The sequence below is a fragment of the Echiichthys vipera genome (genome assembly GCF_963691815.1).
Source record: "Echiichthys vipera genome assembly, chromosome: 9".
Lineage (NCBI taxonomy): Eukaryota > Metazoa > Chordata > Actinopteri > Perciformes > Trachinidae > Echiichthys > Echiichthys vipera.
The window spans coordinates 31,451,700-31,476,367 of NC_139834.1; the positions used below are offsets into that span (position 1 = coordinate 31,451,700).

The window sequence follows — 24,668 nt, forward strand, 5'->3', positions numbered from 1 at the left end:
TCACCTTTCGGGAAGACAACGACCCAAAACACACCTCCATAAAAACAACACAGTGGCTAAAGGACAGGAAGGTGAATGTCCTAGAGTGGCCCAGTCAGAGCCCTGACCTGAATCCTACAGAACATCTGTGGATGGACTTGAAGAGTGCAGTCCATCACCACTCACCACAGAATCTGACTGAACTCCAACAGTTCTGCAGGAAGAATGGGGAAATATTTCCCAGTCTAGGTGCACAAAGCTGGTAGAGACTAATCCAAACAGCGGAATGTTTTAAAGCAAAATGTGTAAATCACACTGGACAAATATTTGTTTTTATGTATTATCATTTCAGGCTGTAAATAAAAAAAAGTGACTATTTCAAAAGGGTATCATAACTTTCTATAGGTACTATATGTGTGTTTGTTGTTCTCAGATACTCCAGTGACTCAGTTTAAGAAGAAATATTCTGGTGCTGTCACTCTCATCTGGTAGAGGGGGTTCATGTCCCCGAAGGTGTTACCTGGTCGTTGTAGCCCATAAGAGCCCGTCGGGTGTTCTTGGGCCCCAGGAAGCGGTTGACCAGCATGGTCCAGCCCAGTGAGAAGTGGAAGCTGATGTCCTCCTGAAAATCACTGCAAAGCTTGTCACAGGCCAGGTCATAACTGAGGCTGAAGCACTGACGAGGAACCAGCTTGTTAACCTGCTCTCTGACCAGGTTGGGCAGCAGAGGCTTCAGACCGTCTGCACGCACACACACACACACACACACCCGCACACATGAAGAGAGCGATAATATAGGCACAGCTGTCACACAAGTGTGTCCCCTAGATTTACAGACTTGAAGGGGGGGTAAACAGGTGTAAACATAAAGAGTTACCGATCATGTCAGTCTGTGTGGCCTGCAGGGCACTGGTGATGGAGGTGGAGCACCTCTCTGACATGTTCTTTCCCAGACCCTCCTCTATGTGCCGGTGGAGCTCCTATAAAAACAACCACAACAAAGAAACGGTCAAAAAACAACTGCTGCCATTTGGTTTCCTGACGTGTACATCCAAACTGCTGAGTAGAAAATGCCTGACCACTGAGCCAAGATAACTGATGTTAACCTCTCTCATCAACTCACACCATATCTACCATCACTCTCTCCCCTTCCCTTCAGCAGCATCCCCAAACCAGCCGTGGTCGATGAGCTGACACTTTCAGGATAGAAACACGGATAAATAGAAAAATAACCAACCAACGAGGCATTTTGAGGGGTACAGAATGAAAGTATTGCTTTCCCATAAAAAATATATTTAGTCTGAATTAATATTTAAATTATTTTGACGGGTTTGACAATGACTTTCCGTCACGTTCTGTTTACATTGTACCATCCAATGGTGGCCGGCATTGTGGGGTTGCCAGGGGTGTCTGTTGTTCGGTGCAGCTTCTGTAGGCTGGCACCGGGGGAAGCCAGTCATATTAATACTCATATTCCTTGAGGCAGTGGCCGAGGAGGAGGCATTGCAGCTATTTATGACGCTGGCCTATAAATCAACCATACACCTAAACTAAATTATAATTCATTTGAACACCGTACTCTACGGGGGAATTGTTGGGTCTATGTAAATCTTAAATAAGTCATAGAGTGTGGTCTTAACCTAGATTGTAAAGTGTCCTGAGATAACTTTTGTTATGATTTGGCACTATAAATAATATTGAATTGAATTGAAAAAAAATCACCATTATTTTCCACTTGCTCCATTGGAAAACTCCAAGAGGCATTCCACTTGCCCAAACACAGAGTTTACTTGCCATGGGCAAAAAGGCAAGCCTTAATGTCGAGACCTGATTTTCACTTTGGCAGATGTCACAATTCACATTAGGGGCTGAGCCCCCCTAAAGGTCTGATCCTAGAATTGCTCCTGGCCCATGGAATGAAAGCAGCATAGTCTCCCAAAGCAGGTGGTATTACGCACAGCCGTTCACTGAGTTTAGCTTTATGTAACCACCTGAAAATGACACCAGGCTGATAAAGTATCACCATACAGACCTCAACACACATCAAACTACTGCTTACACTGTATAAATTAGCCTAGCAGCTAGTGGACTTCATAGCTTAATCCCAACAGTACACTGCAGCAAATTATAGCCTGTGTTATACAACATTGTTGAAACAGAGCAGCTAATATTGGTAGTGAAAACAACAAGTGAGGGGACTGCTGCGCACCAGGTGTGTGTGTGTGTGTGTGTGTGTGTGTGTGTGTGTAATCAGAGATCAAAAGAGAGGAGAGAAATTACACTAAATGACAGTAAGACTGAAGGAAGGAAGACTCTCACACTAAGATGAAATAGGAGTCCAATGTTCGATCCAGCCATATTAATGCCTATTCTATTGATTCGCTCATCTACCAAAATCACAAAGCATGTCATCAATTAGATTCATTTTTTGAAATGTTTGACAGCCCATGGAATAACAGATCTATTTCGACAAGAAGATAAAACATAAAACATTTCCATTTTAAACAACATTTAGGGTATAGATTACAGAGTTTTTGAGGTGCACCTGATTGCACCATGCCCCAGTCCGTTTCCACATAATTGATTTGAGACCACGGCTCTTTGAAGTTTAGATGGGATGACCTCAGTTCTAAAGCGAACAGACATACAATTTTCCTGGGACAACACAAAGGCACCTGTAAGTACCTCCTCATTGATAAGTGTTAATTATCACTTCATTATTTAGGTTTGCTGATACTAGATTATGTGCTCACTCACTCATGAAGTTTGACTCGTGTCAAACTTCATGCAGCAACATTAGTAAAGCCCCCCTGTAGCTCTGGTCTTTGTGTTGTGACCTGTGATGGTCTTCACACCTTCCCAGACCTCCCTCATGTTGTTCTCCCTAAGCTTCTGCTCCACCTTTCTCCTGTAGGTGTCCTTAGCTTCCCTCACACAGTGTTTCACCTTCTGCTGTGCTGAGGCAGCCTTCTTCTTGTTGAGGACAGCCTTAACTTCCCGCATTACCCATGGCTTGTTATTAGGGTAACAGCGGACAGTCTTGACAGGGGAGATCACATCTGCACAGAAGTTCAGGTACTCCGTCAGAGTATGTGTCATCCCCTCTATGTCCTCACTGTGCTGGTCGATCAGCACATCCCAGACTGTGGTGTTGTGACAGTCTCTCAGGGCACTTTCCATCTCAGGGGACCACCTCCTGGTGTTGTGAGTTGTCACAGACTGTTTTTGGTCCAGGGGGGTATACAGTGGCTGTAGGTGAACCAGGTTGTGATCAGACTTCCCCAGTGGGGGGAGGGGAGTCCCTCTGTATGCATCCTTTTACATTAGCATACAGGAGATCAATTGTCCTGTTGTTTCTGGTGGGACAGTCTACAACCTGGTGAAAAACAGCTAAAGTAGAATCCAAATTTGCATGATTAAAGCCCCCAGAGATGATCATAAATGCCTCAGGGTGCTGTGTCTGCAGCCTTGCAGGGACCAAGTGGATCCTGTCACAGGCAGTGGCTGCGTCCACAGTGATCACGTGACTGAACAAACTCCCTCTGCGAATAATATGGCGGCATGCTAACAGCTAGCAGCTTGAGGTCCCGGCAACATGAGACTTCCTTTATGGAGATGTGTCCTGGGTACACCAGCGGTTGTTCACATACATGAAGAGTCCCCCACCTTTGCTTTTTTCCGCTCGATTCTGTGTCTCTGTCGGCTCTCACAGCAGTGAATCCCGGCAGGTCCACGCTAGCATCCGGTACAAGGTGGTTTAGCCATGTCTCCATAAAGATGAAAAGCTGCTGTCACGGTAGATCCGCTGGTTGTTCAGTGCAGACAGCTCAGAACCCTTCCGCTATCTGTTTTGCAAGGGCACCATCGCTGCATCATGGGCTTAGCCCAGCCCAAGATGATTGTGGTTGGTTTAAAGAAATGCAAACAGCCCCATTTCCTCCTATACTGAAATGTTAACTTGAGCAGCCATACTTACTGCAGTATGGTCTGGCAATGTGAGACTATCATTTCAGTGAGAATATACCCATAACTTTTGCTCAGCAACTGAGGAATTTATTGCTTCTACATTTACCATCAACACTGATTGGACATCTTTATTAAACGTGTCAAATTTCTCTTTCGCAGTTTAGAGTCTATTTAGAGTACAGATGTCTTTCTGAAGACCAAAAAGTCTTCTATCCAAACTCTTGACCATCAGTTTGGGCTTGGGCTAGACATGGATTTCTGCACAAAGATCCTGATGAATATAGAAAAATGACAGTCTTTATTTCATGTGGAAACTAGTTGCGCATTGGCCAACTGGCTGTTGATATGCAACACTCTGAAGTGCTTTTAACTGGCATGTGTACACAAGTGAATTTGCCATAAGTACAGTAAGGAAAGTATGGAAGCTGTGTTGACACTAATGAAAACAAAGAAAATGTATTAAAAATGGCAGAAATAGACAGACAGAAGGTTAGTGCTCTATATTAGCCTGCCCTGTGAAGCTCACACTAAAAACAAAGAATTATGTTCAATATCCATGTTAAACTCACAATCTTGTAGACCTTGAGCACCACTGTTGATGGGTGGAAGTCCATGTGGAAGTCATCCACCAGCACATGGAGCTTCCTGATCTCCTCAGACATGGCATTAGACACCTAAACATGAGCAGACAACATGGGTGAAAAGATTCCCTCCGTTAGAACCAACTGAACTAGGACAACCAGCATCTGCTAACACTTCCTTTGTGACACATGCTGAACTTGAAAATAAACTTAGAAATGTAGGTTAGCTTTGACTGGACTGGTTTAAATTGTTATTTGAGTTAGGGGATTTATGTTATGATTCCATGTTGGGGTTCACCTGTCTTTCCACCTCCTCAGTAATCTGCTTGATCTTGGCCTTACAGTCCACGGTCAACAAGTCCAACTGCTTGTCTATAAACTCCAAACGGTCCTGACGGTCGTCTTTGGTCTCAAGGCAGTAGATCCTAGACACACGTGCGCGCACACACACACACACACACACGCACGCACGCACGCACGCACGCACGCACGCACGCACGCACGCACACACAAGATAGAAGGTAAATCGACAGCACTATCACTGTCAGCACACAGACTGTCTGCCGGCAGCTCGTCACATACGGAGGCTTCAGGTCTGTCCGGTGCGGACACTGAGCCTATAACCTGTAGCTTGATGTTAACGAAACTGCGGGAGCTCACCTGTTACGTGTTTGTGTTACAGTGCTGATGGCACTATCTTCTTACTCTGCTTACATATTGTTTCTGTCTCATCTGTCACTCTGTTGCTGTTTAGCCTCTTAAGGATTGATATGGGGAGATATCTGGTAGCACGCACGTGACCAGATGAAAAATTCAGTTGCACACTCTCAAATTTTGGTCTCAAAATGCAGTCTGGAGCCATGTAGAATGTTGAAAAAAGTCATAAAAAGTCAACTGAAATAAAATTAACCATCTTTATGTTTTACTGTCCACCTAACACAGTACAATGTTTTAGTGCAAGCATCAGGTGAGTCTTGTCTTCCCCTAGAAACTATCATTCGGTAGAATGTTTCAACATTACTAAATACTTACTTTACTTTTCCCTGTATTTTCTTAAACAATATAGTAATAAACTCTAAATTAGCACTCTCTTACTACTCCTAATGTTCTGTGTGTTTATGGCCAGCCAAAGCAGCCTATGTTTTATTATTATTTTCCTAAAGTGGAGGCACATTAGTCGCTCTCCTGCTGTCACATCTCTTCCTCTGAGGGAGGTAGAGATGCGGTACAGAGGAGAGTGGTGTTTAGGTCAGAGATGACATTAGCTGACATCTATGTACATGTGCAAATAAATCAGACAATGCACAAGCAGGTTAGTGATGTGCCCTCGAGAACGGTCTACAGTAGGCTACAACAACAACAACAGGATGCTAAAAACACAAACTAGCAAGCTAGCTGCAAGCTAGCCAGATGGAGTCATATGACGGCTGAAAGAAACCGTTTACAAAAAGTCAGTCCTCAGGTAAGTCTTTAACAGTAGTCTGTTGTATTGCATCAATTCCAAGCTCAACTTTCAAAGCCATAAATATCCAAACGCTTGTTTCTCTGTTGGGCTCTAAACTTTATTAGTTATGCGGCATAATCAACCTACTGTTGTTAAACGATTACCAAATTAGCAGAAAAGATTGCACCAATGATGTAAACAAAAAGTGTTCATTGTAGCGCGGTCACCCTGCAGTGTTAACAAGCTTTTCTTTAATAAAGGTAGTCCGATTGATTTATAAACAATCTAGCGTTCCTTATGGTGATATGTTATACATAGTGTTATTCTTGCTATGCCCCAGGAAATAAAGCAAGAATATTTTTCATAGAGAAATATGTATTTCAAATCTAAAAACAGCCACAGGAAATTTTAAGTACTGAGTCCAATCAAGGAAGGAGTGATGGATAAATCTAGTCCCTGTAAATGTGTTTATCCATTTTACAGTTGCTCCGACTTGTCAGTTTCAAAGGCTGAAGTTACAACAAAATAACAGGAATATCTGTAGCAATATATCCATATATTCGTGAATTCGGGGTACATTTTATTAACCTTAAAAGAAGGTTATTATCCACTGGAGGGCCCTGGGGCGGCCTTTAAAAGGCAGCCGTATAAAAAAACCTCCAGAGAGCTGGATAAGTGCATCTGCAACTGAATAAGGAACAGACGGACACATTACCGACAGCACAATAACATCCAGAACACGATTTGCGATTATTATTCAAAATCATAATGTTTAAAAATACAAAAACAGACAATATACACAGAGCTACCTATGACTTAGATTCTTGTGGACACAGCCTGTGAATGAGGTCATACTTCCTCTCACACAGAGGGTTCAGTTGAGTAGGCAGTCCTTAATGTGGACAGCGTCACATACCTGTTATCACATTCACTACTATCAGAATATGGATAGGTAGCCTGAACCGCCTCCAAACGTGTTTTTTTTCACCTATCCGTATGGGATCGAATCACTCAGAACACATGTTACTGCCAGGTGAGAACAGCCCCATATAGTCTAAATCCATGCACTTGTACAATCTGCTTTTAATATCCAACTGACCTCTGCTCTTGTGCAGAAATGTGTACAGAATCCATAATGCGGCGCAGGGCTTCAGAGATCTGTTTTGCCCTCACTGTGTGCTGCTCAAACTTGGTCTTCACGGCTGACTGTGAGATACATTCCTACACACAGTAGCAGACAGGAGAACAATTAGACATTAACTCAAGATCAATGGATGGTTGACTCACTGGATACCTCACTACTCCAAATGAATTTTAATACCTTGGTTATGTTACACAATGAAAGGTATGCAATAAAGTCAGAAAGTGCAATCAATTAAAAGTAGGGCTTAAAGGTTGAATATGTAGAATCTTTATTAAAAGCTATATTCTTAAAAAAACGAATACACCCACAGGGTGTTTTGAGGGCTACAGAATGAAAGTACTGCTTTTCCATAAAAAACATATATTTAGTCTGAATTAATTATTTATTTATTTTTAATTTTGACGAGTTTGACAATGACGTTCTGTCCCGTTCTGTTTCCATTGAACCATTGTTTGCATTGCTAGTTGCCAGGGTTGTCTGTTGTTGGGTGCAGCTACTGTAGGCTGGCACTGTGTGAAATGGAGTTTGCCAATCCTGAGCGACCGGAGACGGGCAAAAGCCAGAGTCAATATAGGCCAAGCATTCACTCCATGGACTGAGAGACGCCCAAATGGCAACGTTTCTCCTTGATCGCTAACATCACTTTCACCTTTACTTAGCTGGAACGGCTAATGCTAACAGCTAACACTAACTGTCAGTCAAACTCCTCTAAAACTTGTCTTTATGGTGTGATTTGCTGGAGAGGATGGGTTCAAACAGGCTCAAACAGACTCCAGTCTCCTGTAGGCTACTGGGCCGGGTCTGACTTATTGGTTGCTACGATCCTGAGACACTAGATGGCGTTCTGCGCATTCTCCATATTCAACCTTTAAGTAACACTAGTTGCTTATTTTTGAAAGGAGCACTAACATTTCGGGGGATATGCTTGTTTGCCATCTTAGCAAAGTAAGCTCTGTGTGTCCAGAGAAAGAGTGTTTAGCCTATCTTAGCACAGATACTCCACCCATTATTGCTAGAATTTTATTGAGGTCAGAGTGATTAATGCAATGGACAACCAATAAAACCATGGTAGTAAATAAAATTTAATACTGTTAGAATATTAAAATCTGTGATCCATTAAAATCACAGTCCTAATTCTTCCATGTATGAGGCTCGTACCTCGAACCGCCTCTCAAAGTTCTGGAACTCAAACATTCTGGCTTGAAATCCCTCTGCAAGAGCTCCACCTGAAAAAGGACAACAACACTTTACTGTAGGAAACTGTGGATATTTTTCCACACAGTCAACTGGTGTGGTCTTTTTAAAGCTATGGTATGTATTATTCATGTGTAGCTTGTGATGAAGAATGGATGTTATTCCAGACAGGAAAACATACTGCTGTAGCCCAGTACACCTGTGATCATCAATGACCTGAGAGATCATCTACTAGCATTGTGTGATTAACTACACTAGTCATGTTTAAATCTGAACAACATTAAAACATCCTTGAAACTATTTTCCATGGTTTTTCTAAAAACCTTTCTACAAAAATTCCAGACCTGGAAAACCAGGTTTTTCATGACCGGACAAACCCTGACAGAATCCACACTGACTAGCATACCGACCTGCTTCAGGCATTCCTTGAGCCTTCTGTACACGAGCCTGAAGTACCTCCTTGGCAGAAACGAAAAAGATGCGGTCACTGGCCTGGGCTCGATCCACCACACCCAGCTCATCCACCAGGAAATTGGTGCAGCGGTCCATATGCTGCCTGTGGACCTGACAGAGCAACAACAACATTTTTCTTTCTTCTTTATGTTTTTAAAACTACAACATGGGAGTTGACTTAGAACAACCTCAAAAGTGAGAGTTAAAATGTTGTATAAATGTTGAAATGTATTTTCAGCATGTACAGTATGTAGTCAGTGATTTCCTGAAGTCAAAAAATTAGTCATTGTCACGAATAGAGGAGCAATGAAATTTGTTCAAATCATTGCTGTCATGTTTTATGGAGATTCTTGAAATTTGGATGTCAGCCATCTTGGTTTTCTTCACCGCTGACTGTGAGATACATTCCTACACACAATAGCAGACAGGAGAACAATTAGACATTAACTCAAGATCAATGGATGGTTGACTCACTGGATACCTCACTACTCCAAATCAATTTTAATATCTTGATTATGTTACACAATGAAAGTTATGCAATAATTTCATTTTATGAACGCTTGTTGGAGGACTTTTGGATGCACAAAAACTGACAAAATGTTTTGTCCATGTTCAAACTAGTAATTACTTTTGATTTGTTGTCAAATCCCCGTAATCACCCCCTGAATACTTTTGAGTTGGTATTGGTGCTCAAAAACACATAGAACGTTCCACATGAATCATAAGTGGCGAAACTTAATACCTGATATGGGTCTTTGGCTTGGGTATGTTAAAATAGCTTGACACAGAGATGGTCACAACTCAAGTCTCAAGTCTTTGAGGAAAGAAGCAAGTCCTAACTTGAAGGCAGACACATCTGGCTGTAGATATTCTGCATTATATTTTCATGATTATGCTCAATTTTGATGTATATTTGATCTTTTTTATTTGTTATATGATATATTTTTATTGTATGATAGTCATGGATTTTGTGTTGGCTGCTCAATATGTTTGTCAGAAACGTTGTCAGTCGTGCTGCTGTCTGTCTCAGGACACAATAAAAAAATCTGTAATCTAAACTTGCCTTTAAATTACAAAATCTGTAATTTAAACTTGCCTTTGGCTAACATTAATAATTGACGTGCATTTCTCCTGGTTTAACGGCGTTAGCCAGCAGATGGAGGCAGCACGGGCAAGAACACACTTTAAAAACATATGTAATTTAACGAACGCTTATCTAAAAGTTAGGCTCTCACAAAGCTAACATTAGTAACAAGCTTAAGTTGATAATTTATGCAGCTGAGCTTAACACAGATGTTGCATTCTGTGATTCTTTTGTTTCAGCTTTGAGTGACGTTATTAAAGCCAAACAATATGACAAACAGTAATGTAAGCAGCAGACCAGGATGAAATTAGTTTGAAGTTGGATATTCAGATAGGCTGGAACTGAAGTTAATATCCATCTACTATCCAACTTACAACTAACTTCACCCCGGTCAGCAGCAGCAGCAGGTGACGTGCTCTCCGTGATATCCGTGGAGTGTGGCCTCTCACACATCTCTGTGGGAGAGAATGACTTTCTGCTCCTGAAGTTAATGCTCCAAAAAGGACAGAAATAAAAAGAAAATTGTGCACGAGTGTCAAATCATGAGTCCGAGTCCAGTCTCAAGTCTTTGGGGGGGCGAGTCCAAGTCAAGTCTCAAGTCACATTTGAATTTGACTTAAGTGCAATTCGAGTCCAAGCCTTAAACTCGAGTCCCCATCTCTGGTTTGACGCCGTCCCCTAGAATATTTCAAAGTCACTGCCCCAAACTTTAAATTTGACATAGACGTGCATAAGGTTGGTATGCAAATGTAAAGTAAGGATACTTCTAAAAAAGGAAATATTTTGTATTGGCTTTCATAAGCCCTGCGGTTCGCCATTTTGAATTTTATGCATTTTTTCATGTATTTCATACAAACTGATTTGTTTCGATTGTGGTTGGTATAATCGTCCATCAATTTTGATGCTTAATTGTGAAGAAATAGTTGATGCCTCGAACAATGTCGTGCTGGTTTCCACACATGGGCGCTTAGGGGCATTACATGTTGGTCACAAGTTCACTATGTCATTACAGGGGATTGATTTCCAGTCACATGCAGACCACGTGCAAGGCAGGGCCCAATCACGGACCTGTCACGGCCCCAGCATGGACGTACGGGAAATTATAGGTGGCTTCATTCGTACCTGCAGCAAGAAGCTGCATAAACCATGTATGGTGACTCAAGAGCCATGCACCAGTGGTCCATGCATACACAATATATAATTTAAAACATGGTGGCATGTTTTAAGTTTCAGTGTGTGTTCCCAGGTGTAGATATTTTGCCTAACTGACCTCTTCCATGTATTCAGGTTCTGAGGCTGAGGCATCCCAGCGGTTGTTGAGGATGAAAATGTTGGGACTGGAGAGCCGCTCATTGACCTTATGAAAGAAGGACTTCTCCTGTATGAGACATCATTTAAAAAACATCATACATTTAAGAGATCAGTATTGCACTGACATTTGCAACAACAGTCCAGCAGATTATTCCACTATCTCATCAACAGTTCACTTAATTCTAGAGCTAATTGACAGCTTCAGTCTCAAACTACAGCTTCTTCAGAGACTGTGTGCTCTTTTTTAAACATACTGGCTCCATTTAGAATGACACACGCAGCTGTCTCACCGTTTGCATCAGTGTGGACTCAGAGTTTGCTACCAGAACAAAAACATCAGCATCCAGGCAGAACTTGTCAATCCAGCTGTCCAGTTCTGTGGTAACATCAATACCTGGGCTGGAGGGGAAAACAGAGAGTAGAATAAGCATCTGTATTTTTCGAATTCTGTTTCTCCACGTGAATACCACTACATACAGTATCCCCACCATGTAAACACCTTATGCAGGCTAATTATGGTAATGTGAATATGTTTTCATCATTGTATTTCTAAAGATGGGAACAACCGGGGGTGCACTAAAGTGCCAAAAGAGAATTCTTGTCATGTTACATGTAAAGACATCATTCAGTGCGTTTACACGCACGGCAATAACCCAAAAATGGCCTTACCCGGTAAAGGGAATAATGGGATTATTGGAGTTCCCTATTATGTATACGTGCATGAAAGGGGGTTGAATGGGAATATGACGGAGTAACTCAACCTCCTGTACAGTAGGTGGTGCTCCGCCAACATACAGCTGGTCAGAGTACGGCTTTTTTTCTCCGGTTCATCTTTGTCAAAAAGAGCATGTGCAGACGCAAAACCTGATAGTTATCCGGGATAACTATCAGGTAAGGGAACTGAAGGAGTTATCTAGGTCTGTTAACCGGGGTATGAGAACTCCGATTTTATCCGGGGTACGGTGTTTACATGGTGTTTGTTTTTTCCCCTGTACCCCTGTGACATATAACCACTATCAATTTAATTTGTGATTAATTCAAACATATAATAAAGTTTAGTAGTTGTGCAATTTTTATTCCACCATGACAGCATATGCATAATAGCAAATATCTTGATTAAATAGTGTTAACTTATGTCTGACCTGTCCACCAACACCAGATCATCCCTGAGCAGAGCACACTTTGCTTTAGGCCACATGACACAGACCAAGCTGCCGGCATCCAGGTCCTCATCCTGGTGGAGAGCGTGAGCCAGCTGGTTCACTGTCTGTAAACACACACAACATCAGCATCCTACATACACAGCAAAGACCAATATTTCACTTCCAGACCTGCCAGGCTGCAAAACCTGGACAAATGTCCACTGTGGTGACCTAGATGTGTCATAGGCCAATAACTGCGTTTCACACAATAAATTACTGTACTCTGCATACATGTACATTACAGTACAATATTTGCATGCATGCACCAGGCAGACAAAAAAGATAGGGGTACACTGATATGAATTTTTTTACGATACTGATAACAGATTGTTGACAAAAGTATTAAAATGTAATACTGTTGGTCGATCATGTATACTTATTATCTTACCAAGGAACACAATTCGACTTGGGCCCTGATCAGACAGAGCACATTTTAGAAGCCTTGGGTGGCTTTTTTTTTTTTAATGAGGGAAACATTTTTCTCGTTGCCTTTCTATGTGCCTTCCTTTTGCAGGGACCCCCTGAATGCATCAGGTTGAAAAAAACTTCAACTCGGAGCGGAAAAGGATCTAATGATTTTTGAATTCACAGCAAAACTGATCGTGCAGTTTTAAAAAAAAAGCCAGCATATATTCTAACCTGTGCAACAGGCTCTGATCAGGAAACAGTAACCTCCCACTACTATTGCATTTATATGGTCTCCAAAAAATCAGACTTGCACTGTTGATGGTATGTGACATGTGCGCAAGCACGACCAGTTGAGCTAGGAGGCACACCTTATATTGCCATCCTGAGATAGACTAACTTGTAAATTACGTAACATTGAGCAAACGCTAAATATTTTTTTCTTTCCAGCTCAGTCCCTTTACCTTTGCAAAGGACTTAAAAGAAAAGTCCAGTCAGCTGGAGTGAGAAGGGAGAACAAGAGTTCTCCAGTTTTGCTGTCCATTTGAAAAAAATGTCAATAATAATCGTCCCCTCTTGATATTTGGGTGAATCTGGGTAAAGGGAGAGGGAACGAACGCAGCGCTATCATTGGTTGAACTGGTTATTGTTGTTTTTTTCAGCAGGCTAGTCACTGCTGTTTGAGACAAAACTATTTCACCTGCATACTCTGAGTTCTGCTGACCTTAATGCTCTTTCTCTCCTCAGAGCCTTCAGTGAGGAGGAAGGCCTCATTGCCATCCGTGCCCTCCACCCTCAGAAAGCAGTTGGTGGTGTGTCCTATTCCTGATGGCAGCACCTTGTCACACAGCATGGCATTGATCACTGAGCTTTTTCCATTACTGGTCCTACAGAACAAACAACATGGCCGTCAGCAATGCCTGCACTTCTGCTTTAGTTGATGTTTAATCTTGTACTTTCAGGTCAAATTTAACAATTGTAACATAACATTACATTGTTTTTCACAGCACCAAGGAATTTGGTTGAAAATTAATTTAATAAACGAAAAATTAAGAAAATATAGTTTTCTGTAGTAAAACCAAGTCATTTTTATGGAACACAAAACGAAGCAAGTGTTTCAGGCAGTGCTATTACATGCAAACACAATACAAAAATGTGAATTTGACAGTTTGTGTCAAAAGCCTGTTAGTATTGACATTCTCCTGCATAGCATAGTCCTATGCAAAAAGCAAACTTGTTGTTTGCCTGTCGTCTTGTTGACAGACCTGACAGAGAATTAATTTGACAATTTATGATTTATACTATAAATCATAATTATTTTGGGTTCATAACGTTGTAGTAGCGGCAGTCATCAAAGCAGTTGTTTGCTTGTCAAATCATGCATCATTATGTATTTATTAAAGCATCATTTTGATCCTTTTATTGCAATTAAACAACATTGAATAATTATTTAACCTTAAAATAACAGCTTCAAAATCATTTCGATTCTACACTGATTTATAATAAGGAGAATGGGGCCATTCACACTTGATGCCATGAAAGCCTGTTCTTGCGCTTTGTGACTTTGGCGAAAAATAAAATAAAGTGTTCTGGTTTTCCCTCTGAAGTCCTCCTGCTGCTCTGCCTAAGGGATTTACAGAGTTCCCTTATGGACAGAAAGCTTAAATTGTTGCTAGAGTAAGGCTGACCGTTAGCTATGCTGCCAGGACTGGAAGCTTGGAGAACCGATGGAATGTTAGTGGTTACTCCGCTAGCACAGGAGCCTTTGCTGAAACTGCTGAATGGAGGAGGTTCTCAGGCCCATAGCACGGTTAATGCTTGTGGGAGCTGCGCTGGTATCATGCCATACCTGGAGGTGGGCTAGCACTAGAGGTATTGCCCAGAACTTCACAAAACGATACATATCACAATATGTTACATATGTCAATACACACTGATTTCGAGTAATGACCTCCTACACAGAATTTACTACAACAGCTGTTCTTAACTATTCTGCATAACAGCCATTGCACAACTGAAAAACTAGTCCTTGCCCAATACGATCTTGAAAGTAAACAGTATTTTATTATTATTTATCAATACATGCAAAAACTTTTTTTTCATTTTTAAACTTAACGTGCTTGAATGAATGCTTTTGGCAAGGCGAGGAGCTGTGTGATGAGGGTATGAACCCAGATATGATGGCGTTTGGTTTTCCAATGTATCTGGCACATCCAGAAAAGATACAGAGCTGCAATAGTGGTTATTTTTTTTATTTCTAAGTGACTTTGAGAACCCGGAAAAGCGATATATAAATTTAATGTATTATTCACAATAATAATAATAATAATTATTATTATGAGTATTATTACTATTTTTGTTATTTCGATTATGGTTGATGACAGAAAGAAACATTGTTGGGCCCCGCAGGTCTACACTGCCGCGAGACGCACAAGTTATGGAGGTCAAAAGTTCCCTTTGGGTTTTGTGTGAGAATAGAATGAGAAACAGATATACATACCTCCCAAAGAAGACCACCTTCATGTGTCTGCGTGCGAGCACTTCTCCAATTCCTGCCACCTTGGCGAGGAAACCTCGGACCTCCTGGACCTGCTCCTCTGTGGTGACCGGGTCCAGATCTTCATTTTTGTAAGCATCTTAACATGTGGAGGTCATCAAATAGAGGTCAATCATTACGGTTATTCCATGGAAGTATTATACGAAACAACACGAGAATTGGCATGTATTAAGACTGATGTCAAACATGATGCTTCGTGTACTGTTGTTTAGAAATGGTTTGCAAGCTGTAAGTTAAACGTTTTACTTTAAAAACACTTTGGAGTGTTTAATCTTTCTTGTGTCTTTCTCATAAAAATACATTTTATTAATACTATTACTTACTTATTAATCCTTCACTTGTCTTAAAATCATTATCATTTGATAAACGAAGACCAACGCCAAAATTAACCCTGCAGTTGTGACATCACTTGTGGTGGGTGTTTTCTGCAGTCACTCTCTTTACATCAGCATGTCCATTCTAACCAATCAGAGAGCAGTTCAGGATGCATGTTATTGTGCCAGCCCAGGCACATCTGACCAATTAGTGAAGTGCTTTTTTTTCTCCTTTTGTCCCAAACCTTTGAGCCGATGTGCAGCTTCATTTTGGTTCACTTCAGCACGTCATCAACGGATTCAGACCAGATCAAATGAAAAGGTGCGAAAGTGCATGAAGACTGAGATAATAAATGGATCAAAGCTATATCAGAAAATCAGAACAAGGCACACATTTCTTTCTCTCTCTATGTGCATGTTGAAATTTGTGCTGCTGCAACATTTATTCGATATCATTCAATTCAGACTTGTGCTGTGTTGAAAGTGTCAGGTAAATGTTACTCCATGTCTGACCTAGTAAGATTGCCCCCTTAACTTTTATATAAAATTCACCCAAGTGCTGATTCCGATATGAGACCAGCATTTCAAATTGCCTCAAGATTATAGAAAAGGGGTCCATGTGTGAAAGAGGAAACAATAGCAGGTGGGATGGTACCATCTAGAAAGGAAGTGCTCTCCTTGATGTATGCCCCCAGCTGTTCAAAGATGCCGTTGATCTTCTTCTTTGCTGTGACAAAATGCTTGAGTGGGGAGGCATTCACTTCTGCCATCAGTCTCTTATCCTTCTTGCTGTGTACTGAGTTGGTGTTGGGTCGCAGGAAAACCAAAGACATGGCACTGGACAGAGGATAAAACATGAAAAACACCCATATCATTATCTGACTGAAATCTGAAATACACATGTTGTGGAAGTAGTGTGCAAATGTTAAATACCTTCACCTTGTAACTATAGACTGGATTGACAAACTGCTTAAAGGGATAGTGTGGATATTTTGAAGTGTGGTTGTATGAGATGCTGGTCGTCATGTGTAGGGGTTGTGGTCTTAATTGCCGATGAAAATGCCAGGCAGCTTTAATGTTTACAGACGAGTGTATTTAAGTTTTGTTCAGGTTACGTTTTGTAACGTAGCTAGTTGAGGTGGAATGGTTTATTTAAAAAAATCTGTCCCGTTCGGTACGCTTGTCACGGTTCGGTACACATGTTTACCATTCGGTTTATGGGGTGCAACGTAGCATAAGCCCTCATGACTGCTGTCCTTTGTCGTATCCATCTCAGTGCTACCGTCTCCCGGCACACTGGTAAATGCGCTCCATGCGCTCCCTGTAGGCACACGGTCACAATGCTACACACGCTCCTGCTAGGCACGCTCCTTCTAGGCACGCTCCTGCTAGGCACGCTCCTGCTACGCACGCTCCTACTACACACGCTCCTGCTACGCACGCTCTTCTTCTATGGTTTCTGAATCCTTGCTAAGCTCCGCTCTATTGTTAAATCTGTTGTTAAATCACCACATCTATGTCTCTTTCTACTAAAAAGAAAGGTTGTCACAGCAAACCGTCAGTTCACCAGAGAATGGACAGAAGTTTTTGTTTCTGTCACTGTGAAGCCTGTGTTTACTCTGCAGCCGTATCTGTGTGTAAAGAGGATAAGTTGATTGGCATTTTCAGAAAAATCATGCTACTCTGCAATTACGTTACTTTAATTTTTGTCAGTCCAGTTTTTGATGAATAAACTAATGTTTTATTTGTGCCTGTAAGCCTGGTAAAGTAACTAGTAACTGAAGTAATCAGATAAATGTAGTGAAGTAAAAGGTAGAATATTTCCACGGATTTGTAGTGGAGTAGAAGTATAAAGTAGCATGTAAATAAAATACTCAAGTAAATGTTAATCTCACTTCACTTTAATTTAAGATTGTTACAGTAATCCCTAAACAAGCTGCCTCATTATTTCCGTTATTGTCCTTAAGAATATCTGATTAAAAAATAATCGAATTATTAGGCTATAGATCTGATACATGGTATTTTTAGAATCTAAAATAAATAGAAAATAACAACCGAACAGAAAACATTAACCCCAAAACCATGAGATCGACCAAACAGTGGATTTTGTGAACCGGTCCACCCCTAGTTCGTATTGAAAGGTCAATCGCCACATGGATAAATGAATCAGTGTTAAAAGGTGTTACCAATCACCAGACAGAAGGATCACAATTATAGAGCAATAATCAGAGCCACAATGCAAACTCAGTTTAAATCAGCGTATTTCACAATGAGCTACACTCAGCAACAGAAAATGTAATTTAAATAATTGTCCAAAAGGTCCAAATAATGTTCCCCAACAGAAACAGTCCATAGTTAAATCACTAATCACTTTATGGTTTCAAGCACAACAAAATAAAGAATTCTGTTTTAGTGGTTTTTGTGTAGGAGTGATTCATCTCCAAAATAATAAAGGATCTCTGATAAGTTTCAGTTCCGTTTTCCCCGTTAGGAGTGGAGCCTCTTCACAAACAATTCAACAAACGATCTTTGAACAAGTGAATCTCCAACGCTGTCCAATTTTCTGAGAATTGTGAACACGCGACCAAGTAGAGACAGAATTTACATGCTGTTGTGCAAATAAGATCAAAAACATAAGGCTGTTTAGTGTGTTTACTTAAAGCAGTGGTCCCCAACCTTTTTATCACCACGGACCGGTGAATGCTTGACAATTTTACTGCGGACCGGGGGGTAGTAGATTGTTTATATTGCGAATATAATAAACGTGATAATAAATAATAAAGAAATATATATTATAATAAAATAAATAATAAAATAATAAACGTTAAAAAAAAATACGAAGAACCAGCAATTCCACATTTCACATTTTTATTATTAAACACTTCATGAATGATATTTTTCAACAGCTGAATTAAAGTTTGATCCCTCTCCTCTCCTCTCCTCTCCCCTCTCCCCCCTCCCCCTCTGTTGCGACCACAGCCCTAACGCTGTCGGACTCTGGTCGCTATGGTAACGTATAAACAGGCCTTCAAAATAAGATACAGATAAGTCACAAAAATGAATTTAAAAAAAATCAAGTGCATGAAAAATGTAACTCACCACAACGCTAAATTAATGAGAGCCCTGAGCTTGTTTCTCTGCAACGAGATGGTCCCATCTTGGGGTAATGGGAGAGAGTGACACCCGAAGTGTGTTGCTTATGTCCAGTCTACTCCGTTGTTTTGTTTTGGTTGCGGTCACAGCAGAAAACCCCGCTTCACACAGATAGGATGTCGGAAATTGCAACAGGGTTTTAAGTGCTGTGGTGGCGACCTCCGGATATTCTGCCATGACTTTAATCCAGAACATCGGCAGAGTTGATGTCTCGAAAATACTTTTAAAGCCGCCGTTGTTTGCGGCAGCCGATCTTCTTCTTGCACAGACATGCTGGATTCACCTGGTTGGTTGATAAATGGGTCGCGGATCCATTCCATGCCAGTTCGTGGGTCCTTTTTGGTCGGGAAGTAGCGCTCGAACTCTTTTAAAAGCAAAGACAGGTGATCGTGCACCAGCTGGGAGAATGAAGGCTCAGGCTCAGTCTCGCTCAAAATCCCTGCTAATCTTTGAAACATGTCCAATATGCCTCTGTTGACGCGCCGTCCCCAAAAATCCAGTTTGGCTTTAAATGCAGCTACTTTATCTGCCAACTTGAAGACCGTGGTCATTTTCCCATGAAGTGACAGATTTAATTCATTCAGCAGGCTGAATATGTCGCACAGGTATGCCAGTTTTGCGACCCATTCCTCGTCACTGAAATGTGCTGCTAACGGTGACTTCTTTTCTGAGAGAAATCTTTGCAGCGCCTCTCGTAATTCAAACACTCTGGCCAGCGATTTCCCTCTGGATAACCATCTTATTTCTGTGTCTAAGAGAAGCCGCGTGTACTCCGCGTACATCTCCTCACAAAGATGCTCAAAAAAGCATGAATTAAGGGCATGTGCTTTAATGTGGTTAATCACTTTAACGACATCATTCAAAACGCTGTTTAATTCCGGTGGCATTTTTCGGCTTGCAAGCATTTCCCTGTGAATGATGCAATGCGTAGATTCACACTCAGGTGCAACCTCCTTAATCCGAGCCGTTAAACCATTCAGCCGTCCGGTCATGGCAGCAGCTCCGTCTGTGTATATGCCGACACAAAAGGACCATTTCAGTTTTCCTGATATATAGCCATCCAGCGACTTGAACAGTTCTGCGGCTGTGGTGTTGGTTGGCAACGATAGTGCACACAACATGTCCTCATGGACATCGTCCTGATAAAGATATCGCACATAAACAAGTAGTATGGCCTTATTGTCAACATCTGTAGATTCGTCTACTGGAGCGCGTACCACGGTGACGTATTAATCCTCTCCAACAATTGTTTCTAAATGTCTTCGGCTATTTCCTCAATGTGCCGAGCCACAGTGCTAGCCGACAAAGGTACCCGTGCTATCTTGTTAACAGCAGCCTCTCCTAGAAGTCCACGGCAAATGTCTTTAGTGGAGGGCAAGATCAACTCTTCACCAATAGTGAATGGCTTTTTAGCCTTAGCAATACGGTTAGCCACCAAGTATGATGCTCTCAGAGCATTCGCATTTATTGATGTGGTGGCCGCCAGTAATTTCTTCTGTCCTTCGTGTTCCTGTTTTTTTCTTTCAAAATACTCCAGGGGCTTGTTTTTTAATTCAGGGTGCTTGGTCTCCAGGTGGCAAAGCAACTTTGAAGGCTTCATTGCCTCGTTAGAGAGCCGTTCGCGGCATATCACACAGAGCGGGCTTGGTCTGTGGGAATCCCCTGTCGCGATAAATCCATACTCCAAGTAGAACTCCTGGTACTGTCTGTTAAAAACTTTCTTTTTCTTGGAAGTTGGCTCTTCTTCTGTCTCTTCACCGGCCCTTTTCCCCTTCGAGAAGAAACTTTCCAAAGACGTCTGTTTTCTGCTCATTTTGCTTGCTTGTAGGTTAAATTTTTGGCGCTCAAATGACCGGGATGTAACCGAGAGAATCCGGTCATTTTTCAAAATAAAAGATTGTTCAGACTCAGATAATAAATACAACGGAAATAATTAATGATTTATTGGGCGGCCCGGTACCAATTGGTCCGGGGGGTTGGGGACCACTGACTTAAAGGACAAAGTATAGAGCTGTTCCATAGGAAAAGGGATCCTTAAATGACCCCTGTTGAGATCTGACGCTATTCAGAAAATACAATTAGATAAAAATTAACTTAACGTTCAAGGAGGGCGGGGGGTGCCGTTTGGGGGGCGCAGCGCCCCTAATATAATGGTCGGGGAAACACTGGGGTATATTCTCAGGGGACAAAAGAGGCCCTGCTCTGATAGGGCCTCTTTCTACTCAGTCAAACGGCCTTGTCAGCGACTCACGGCCTTGTCAACGACTCACATGCAAATTATTGGCATTTTTGGCGAGATAGACCCACCTCATTCAGGGTAGTCCTCCATAGTGGAAACGTACCTAATACTGTTCCTGATATAATAAGCTCCTGTCCTCCCTGTCTGTATCATTCATGTAACATCAATGCATGTTACTAATTCAACTTCATATCTATTACCATAATTGGTATCGTCATCGTCATGTTCTGTCACCTTGGCTGTGCTTGTTTCTTGCTGTTCTGGTGTATTAACTGCCATAACATGTAAGTTATATTTACATTACTTACTTTAACTATTAATATAGTTACTGTTACTTTGTGTCTCTCTTTGTCTCTCTCTGTACATCTGTTCCGTCTTTTCTCTCTTTCTCTTTCCTTTTCTTCCTCCCCAATCGGTGCAGACAGATGTCCATCCTCCATAGAGCTAGGTCTGTCCGTCGTCCCTGCCTGTTAAAGGGAAGGTTTCCGTTGCCAATGGGGCAATTGTTGGGTCTATGTAAATCATAAATAAATCATAAAGTGTGGTCTACTCTGTTAAGTGTCCTCAGATAACCTTTGTTATTTGAGGACACTTTAGTGTAAATACAATTGTAAATACACTGTTAATAAAATTTAATCTAATTTGTCCCAGCACCTGAGTGACCGGAGATGGGCGAACAGCTTTACTTAGCTGTAACTGCTAACGGTAACTGTCAGTCAAACTCCTCTGCAATACTTGTTTTTTAGTGCGGTTTGCCGGAGGGGATGGGTTAAAACCAAGCCCCAACCATAGCCACTTCCTGGCAGGTTTCATAATAGAGCAGTTTCTCATTGACCAGACCATTTTTACAGCATCCTTAAACCTGTTTAAGGCCTGGGACAAAAAACATTCTAGTCTGTATTTAGGTCATGTCTCCGTGACAACACTGAGGGGGGTGAATTTTTTTGTACCAGGCTAGTTTTTATTTTATTGGAGGTTAAGGTTTATGAATAATTCGGGGCGTGGGTGACAGCTAGCCCTCACTTCTCCTCAGAGGTAAACGTCAGCCAGATGGAGGTATGTCCCTCCCCCCAACATCACATACATGCCCTTTTTTAGTAAGAGGAAATGAGGCGGAGTCTGACAAGATGGCGACTGTAGGCAAGTATGATTGGATCAAGTGGAGAGAACGGACAAACGTAGAGGCTACATCCATTTTTTTTTACAGTCTTGAGTTCAAACAGACTCAAACAGACTCATGTAGGATACTGAGCCTGGTCTGACCAACCTGGCAACCCAACCGCTGGAATTATTCTTTTGTTGTTTAACTACGATCTTGAGACACTAGATGGCGGTGTTCTGGTCATTCTCCATATTCAACCATTAAACATCAAACATGTGTGTTTGAAGTTTTTTGTTTTAGTTAGTCCTCTGGAGTCTGCATTATGGAATCTGATTCCTGCATACTAGTATTTCATTATTGACACATATTGAAGGGATAAAGAACAGGAACAGTAGGCTGCGGTCCCATTTAAACTGTGACATCAGAGCGACTATGGTGCGGCTGAGCTCACCAAGGCCATTACTGAGCGTTGACCGTTCACACAGTTTGAAGGTAACCGTGTTGTCCTGCTCCAACTGTCCTCTTTCGCTCGTTTAAAAGCCGTGTACCTTACTAAAAGTAACAACCCCGAATTGAAAAGCGACACGGACACATCCAGATGAAACATATTTCCAGTCAACGCTCAATAAAGTCAGCACAAGTTAACGATAGCCTTTATTTATGATTCATCGCACTGTCTTACGTTAACATCCAATAAGGCCAACGTCAATGTCATGGCATTAACTAGCTGCGACTTTACTGTCCTGACTGAACACTTACAGCGCGTCGAGTGGGGACGAATGCATGCTAAATTACAAGCTAACTAACGTTAGCCTTCAAGTAAACTGAAACTGGTTTAGAACAGCAGCCAGCGACTGAACTGCGGTAACCCCCCGAACAGATTGTCAACTTCTTCAGTTCGTGACTTACCGTGGATGGGGTTCGTTCCTCACAAATAATCCTCTTGCATCCTGGTCCCCCGGATTTGGAAATCTCAAGCTAAATAACTTCTAACTGGGCGACTGAAGGACTATGCTGAGTGTTTGGTAGAGATAATGTTAGGTTAGCTCTCTATGCTAAGTCGAGGGGCGTTACTGAACGTTTCTTCTTCCTGGGTCTACTAGACGCTTCCAAGGAGTATGACCAAAGACTGGTGAAAAGAGGCTAAGTCACCAATCAAAGATGGCGGTGCTTTGGGGATATGACGCATGCGCAGTAAAATCTGGCCTGCAATTGCCATGATGCCCAAAAGTGTTTTTATTTTAAATAATTGTATTTGCATATTTTCACAAATATCAATATACAGACATTTGCAGAACATTTCGGCATCGTACTTGACAAAGAAAAAAATGTATACATAAGGAAGTCATTTCTCCTTTCAAGGAACATTACAATCTTAAATTATAATGACATAACATATGTAAATTTAGGAAGAGATACTAGTGCTTAAATTCACAATAAAATAAAAAGGCAGAAAATAAAACAATAAATCAAGCATAAATAGATACATAGAAATAAATTGACTTTAAAAAGTGGGCTATATTATTACATTTCCTTAAAATAAATATTGCAATATATCAGCAGTAGAAGTACATTTCTTATTATTGATCATTTGGATGGACTCAAAATAAATTCGAAATTAGTTTTATGGATATGAAATTCTCCTTGAAGAATTAGTAAGTTGAAAAGGTGGCGCACTATCAAGCTCCAGTTCCACAGCGCATGTGTCTTACCCCCAGAGAACCGCCATCTTTGATTGGTGTCCTTGCCTCTTTCCATAGCCTTGGTATGACCGCCCTCGACAGTTCTTTCTTCTTCTTCTTCTGTGATTGATGACGGATCGCAAAACAACGTTTAAGGCGCATACTGCCACCTACTGTAGCCAAGCGGAACATATAACACCAGTCTTCTTATAGTTAAGGTTCCATTCTTAGTTCATTAAAAAAGAAAAAAAAAAAAAACAGCTATATTTTATGATCTAATCCTGAATCTTTAAGAATCTCCCTACAGCACTCCCTAGTTTTTTCACTCATCCCTAAAACCCCCTCCAAATCACATCCCAGTTCTAATTCATAAATCCCATATCATATTTGCCAAACCTCATAATTACATGTTCAACATTTTCAACATTACATTCATCTCATGTATCTGCCCCCCCCCCCCCCCCCCATAGAAATACCCTAAATTATTCAAAATTGAACAAATGCCTTTTCAGATTTCACACTCTTCACATTTTAGATTCTTATGGAAAAAGAAATAATTGAAATGGTGGAACAAATCATTTTGTTGGGTCAACTTGTGTAACATGATCAGTTAGTTTACACAACTTGGCTTGATATTCATCCATATTAATAAGTCATGCATAAAGTAGTCCCATACACTGGGAGAAAAAGAAGATGGTGAGAAGAACTGGGGGTAAGTAGACTTTACATGACCCTTAAAATGATGATCTACTTATATAACAGATCAGTAAAATGATGGTTTACTAATATAACAGTTCAGTAAATGATGATTTACTAATATAACAGTTCAGTAAAGTGATGATTTACTAATAGAACAGT

General features: G+C 41.2%; 1 protein-coding gene across 2 annotated transcripts in view; it reads right to left on the bottom strand.

Moving 5' to 3' along the window:
- The window catches only part of mfn2 (mitofusin 2), a 45,279-nt gene extending 22,078 nt beyond the window's left edge, over positions 1-23,201 (bottom strand). For both annotated transcript variants that reach the window (XR_014593345.1, XM_083920110.1), the window contains exons 1-14: positions 23,038-23,201; positions 16,290-16,471; positions 15,264-15,399; positions 13,488-13,650; positions 12,299-12,423; positions 11,447-11,555; positions 11,116-11,223; positions 8,719-8,872; positions 8,273-8,340; positions 7,070-7,191; positions 4,825-4,951; positions 4,515-4,619; positions 857-959; positions 500-720 (exon numbers count right to left, since the gene is read on the bottom strand). Coding sequence is in view for 1 of the 2 variants with exons in the window: in XM_083920110.1 (XP_083776236.1) it covers positions 500-720; positions 857-959; positions 4,515-4,619; positions 4,825-4,951; positions 7,070-7,191; positions 8,273-8,340; positions 8,719-8,872; positions 11,116-11,223; positions 11,447-11,555; positions 12,299-12,423; positions 13,488-13,650; positions 15,264-15,399; positions 16,290-16,467 (1,719 nt within the window). In the remaining variant the exon portion in view is untranslated. The remainder of the gene's footprint in view (positions 1-499; positions 721-856; positions 960-4,514; positions 4,620-4,824; positions 4,952-7,069; positions 7,192-8,272; positions 8,341-8,718; positions 8,873-11,115; positions 11,224-11,446; positions 11,556-12,298; positions 12,424-13,487; positions 13,651-15,263; positions 15,400-16,289; positions 16,472-23,037) is intronic.
- Positions 23,202-24,668: the final 1,467 nt, after the last annotated feature.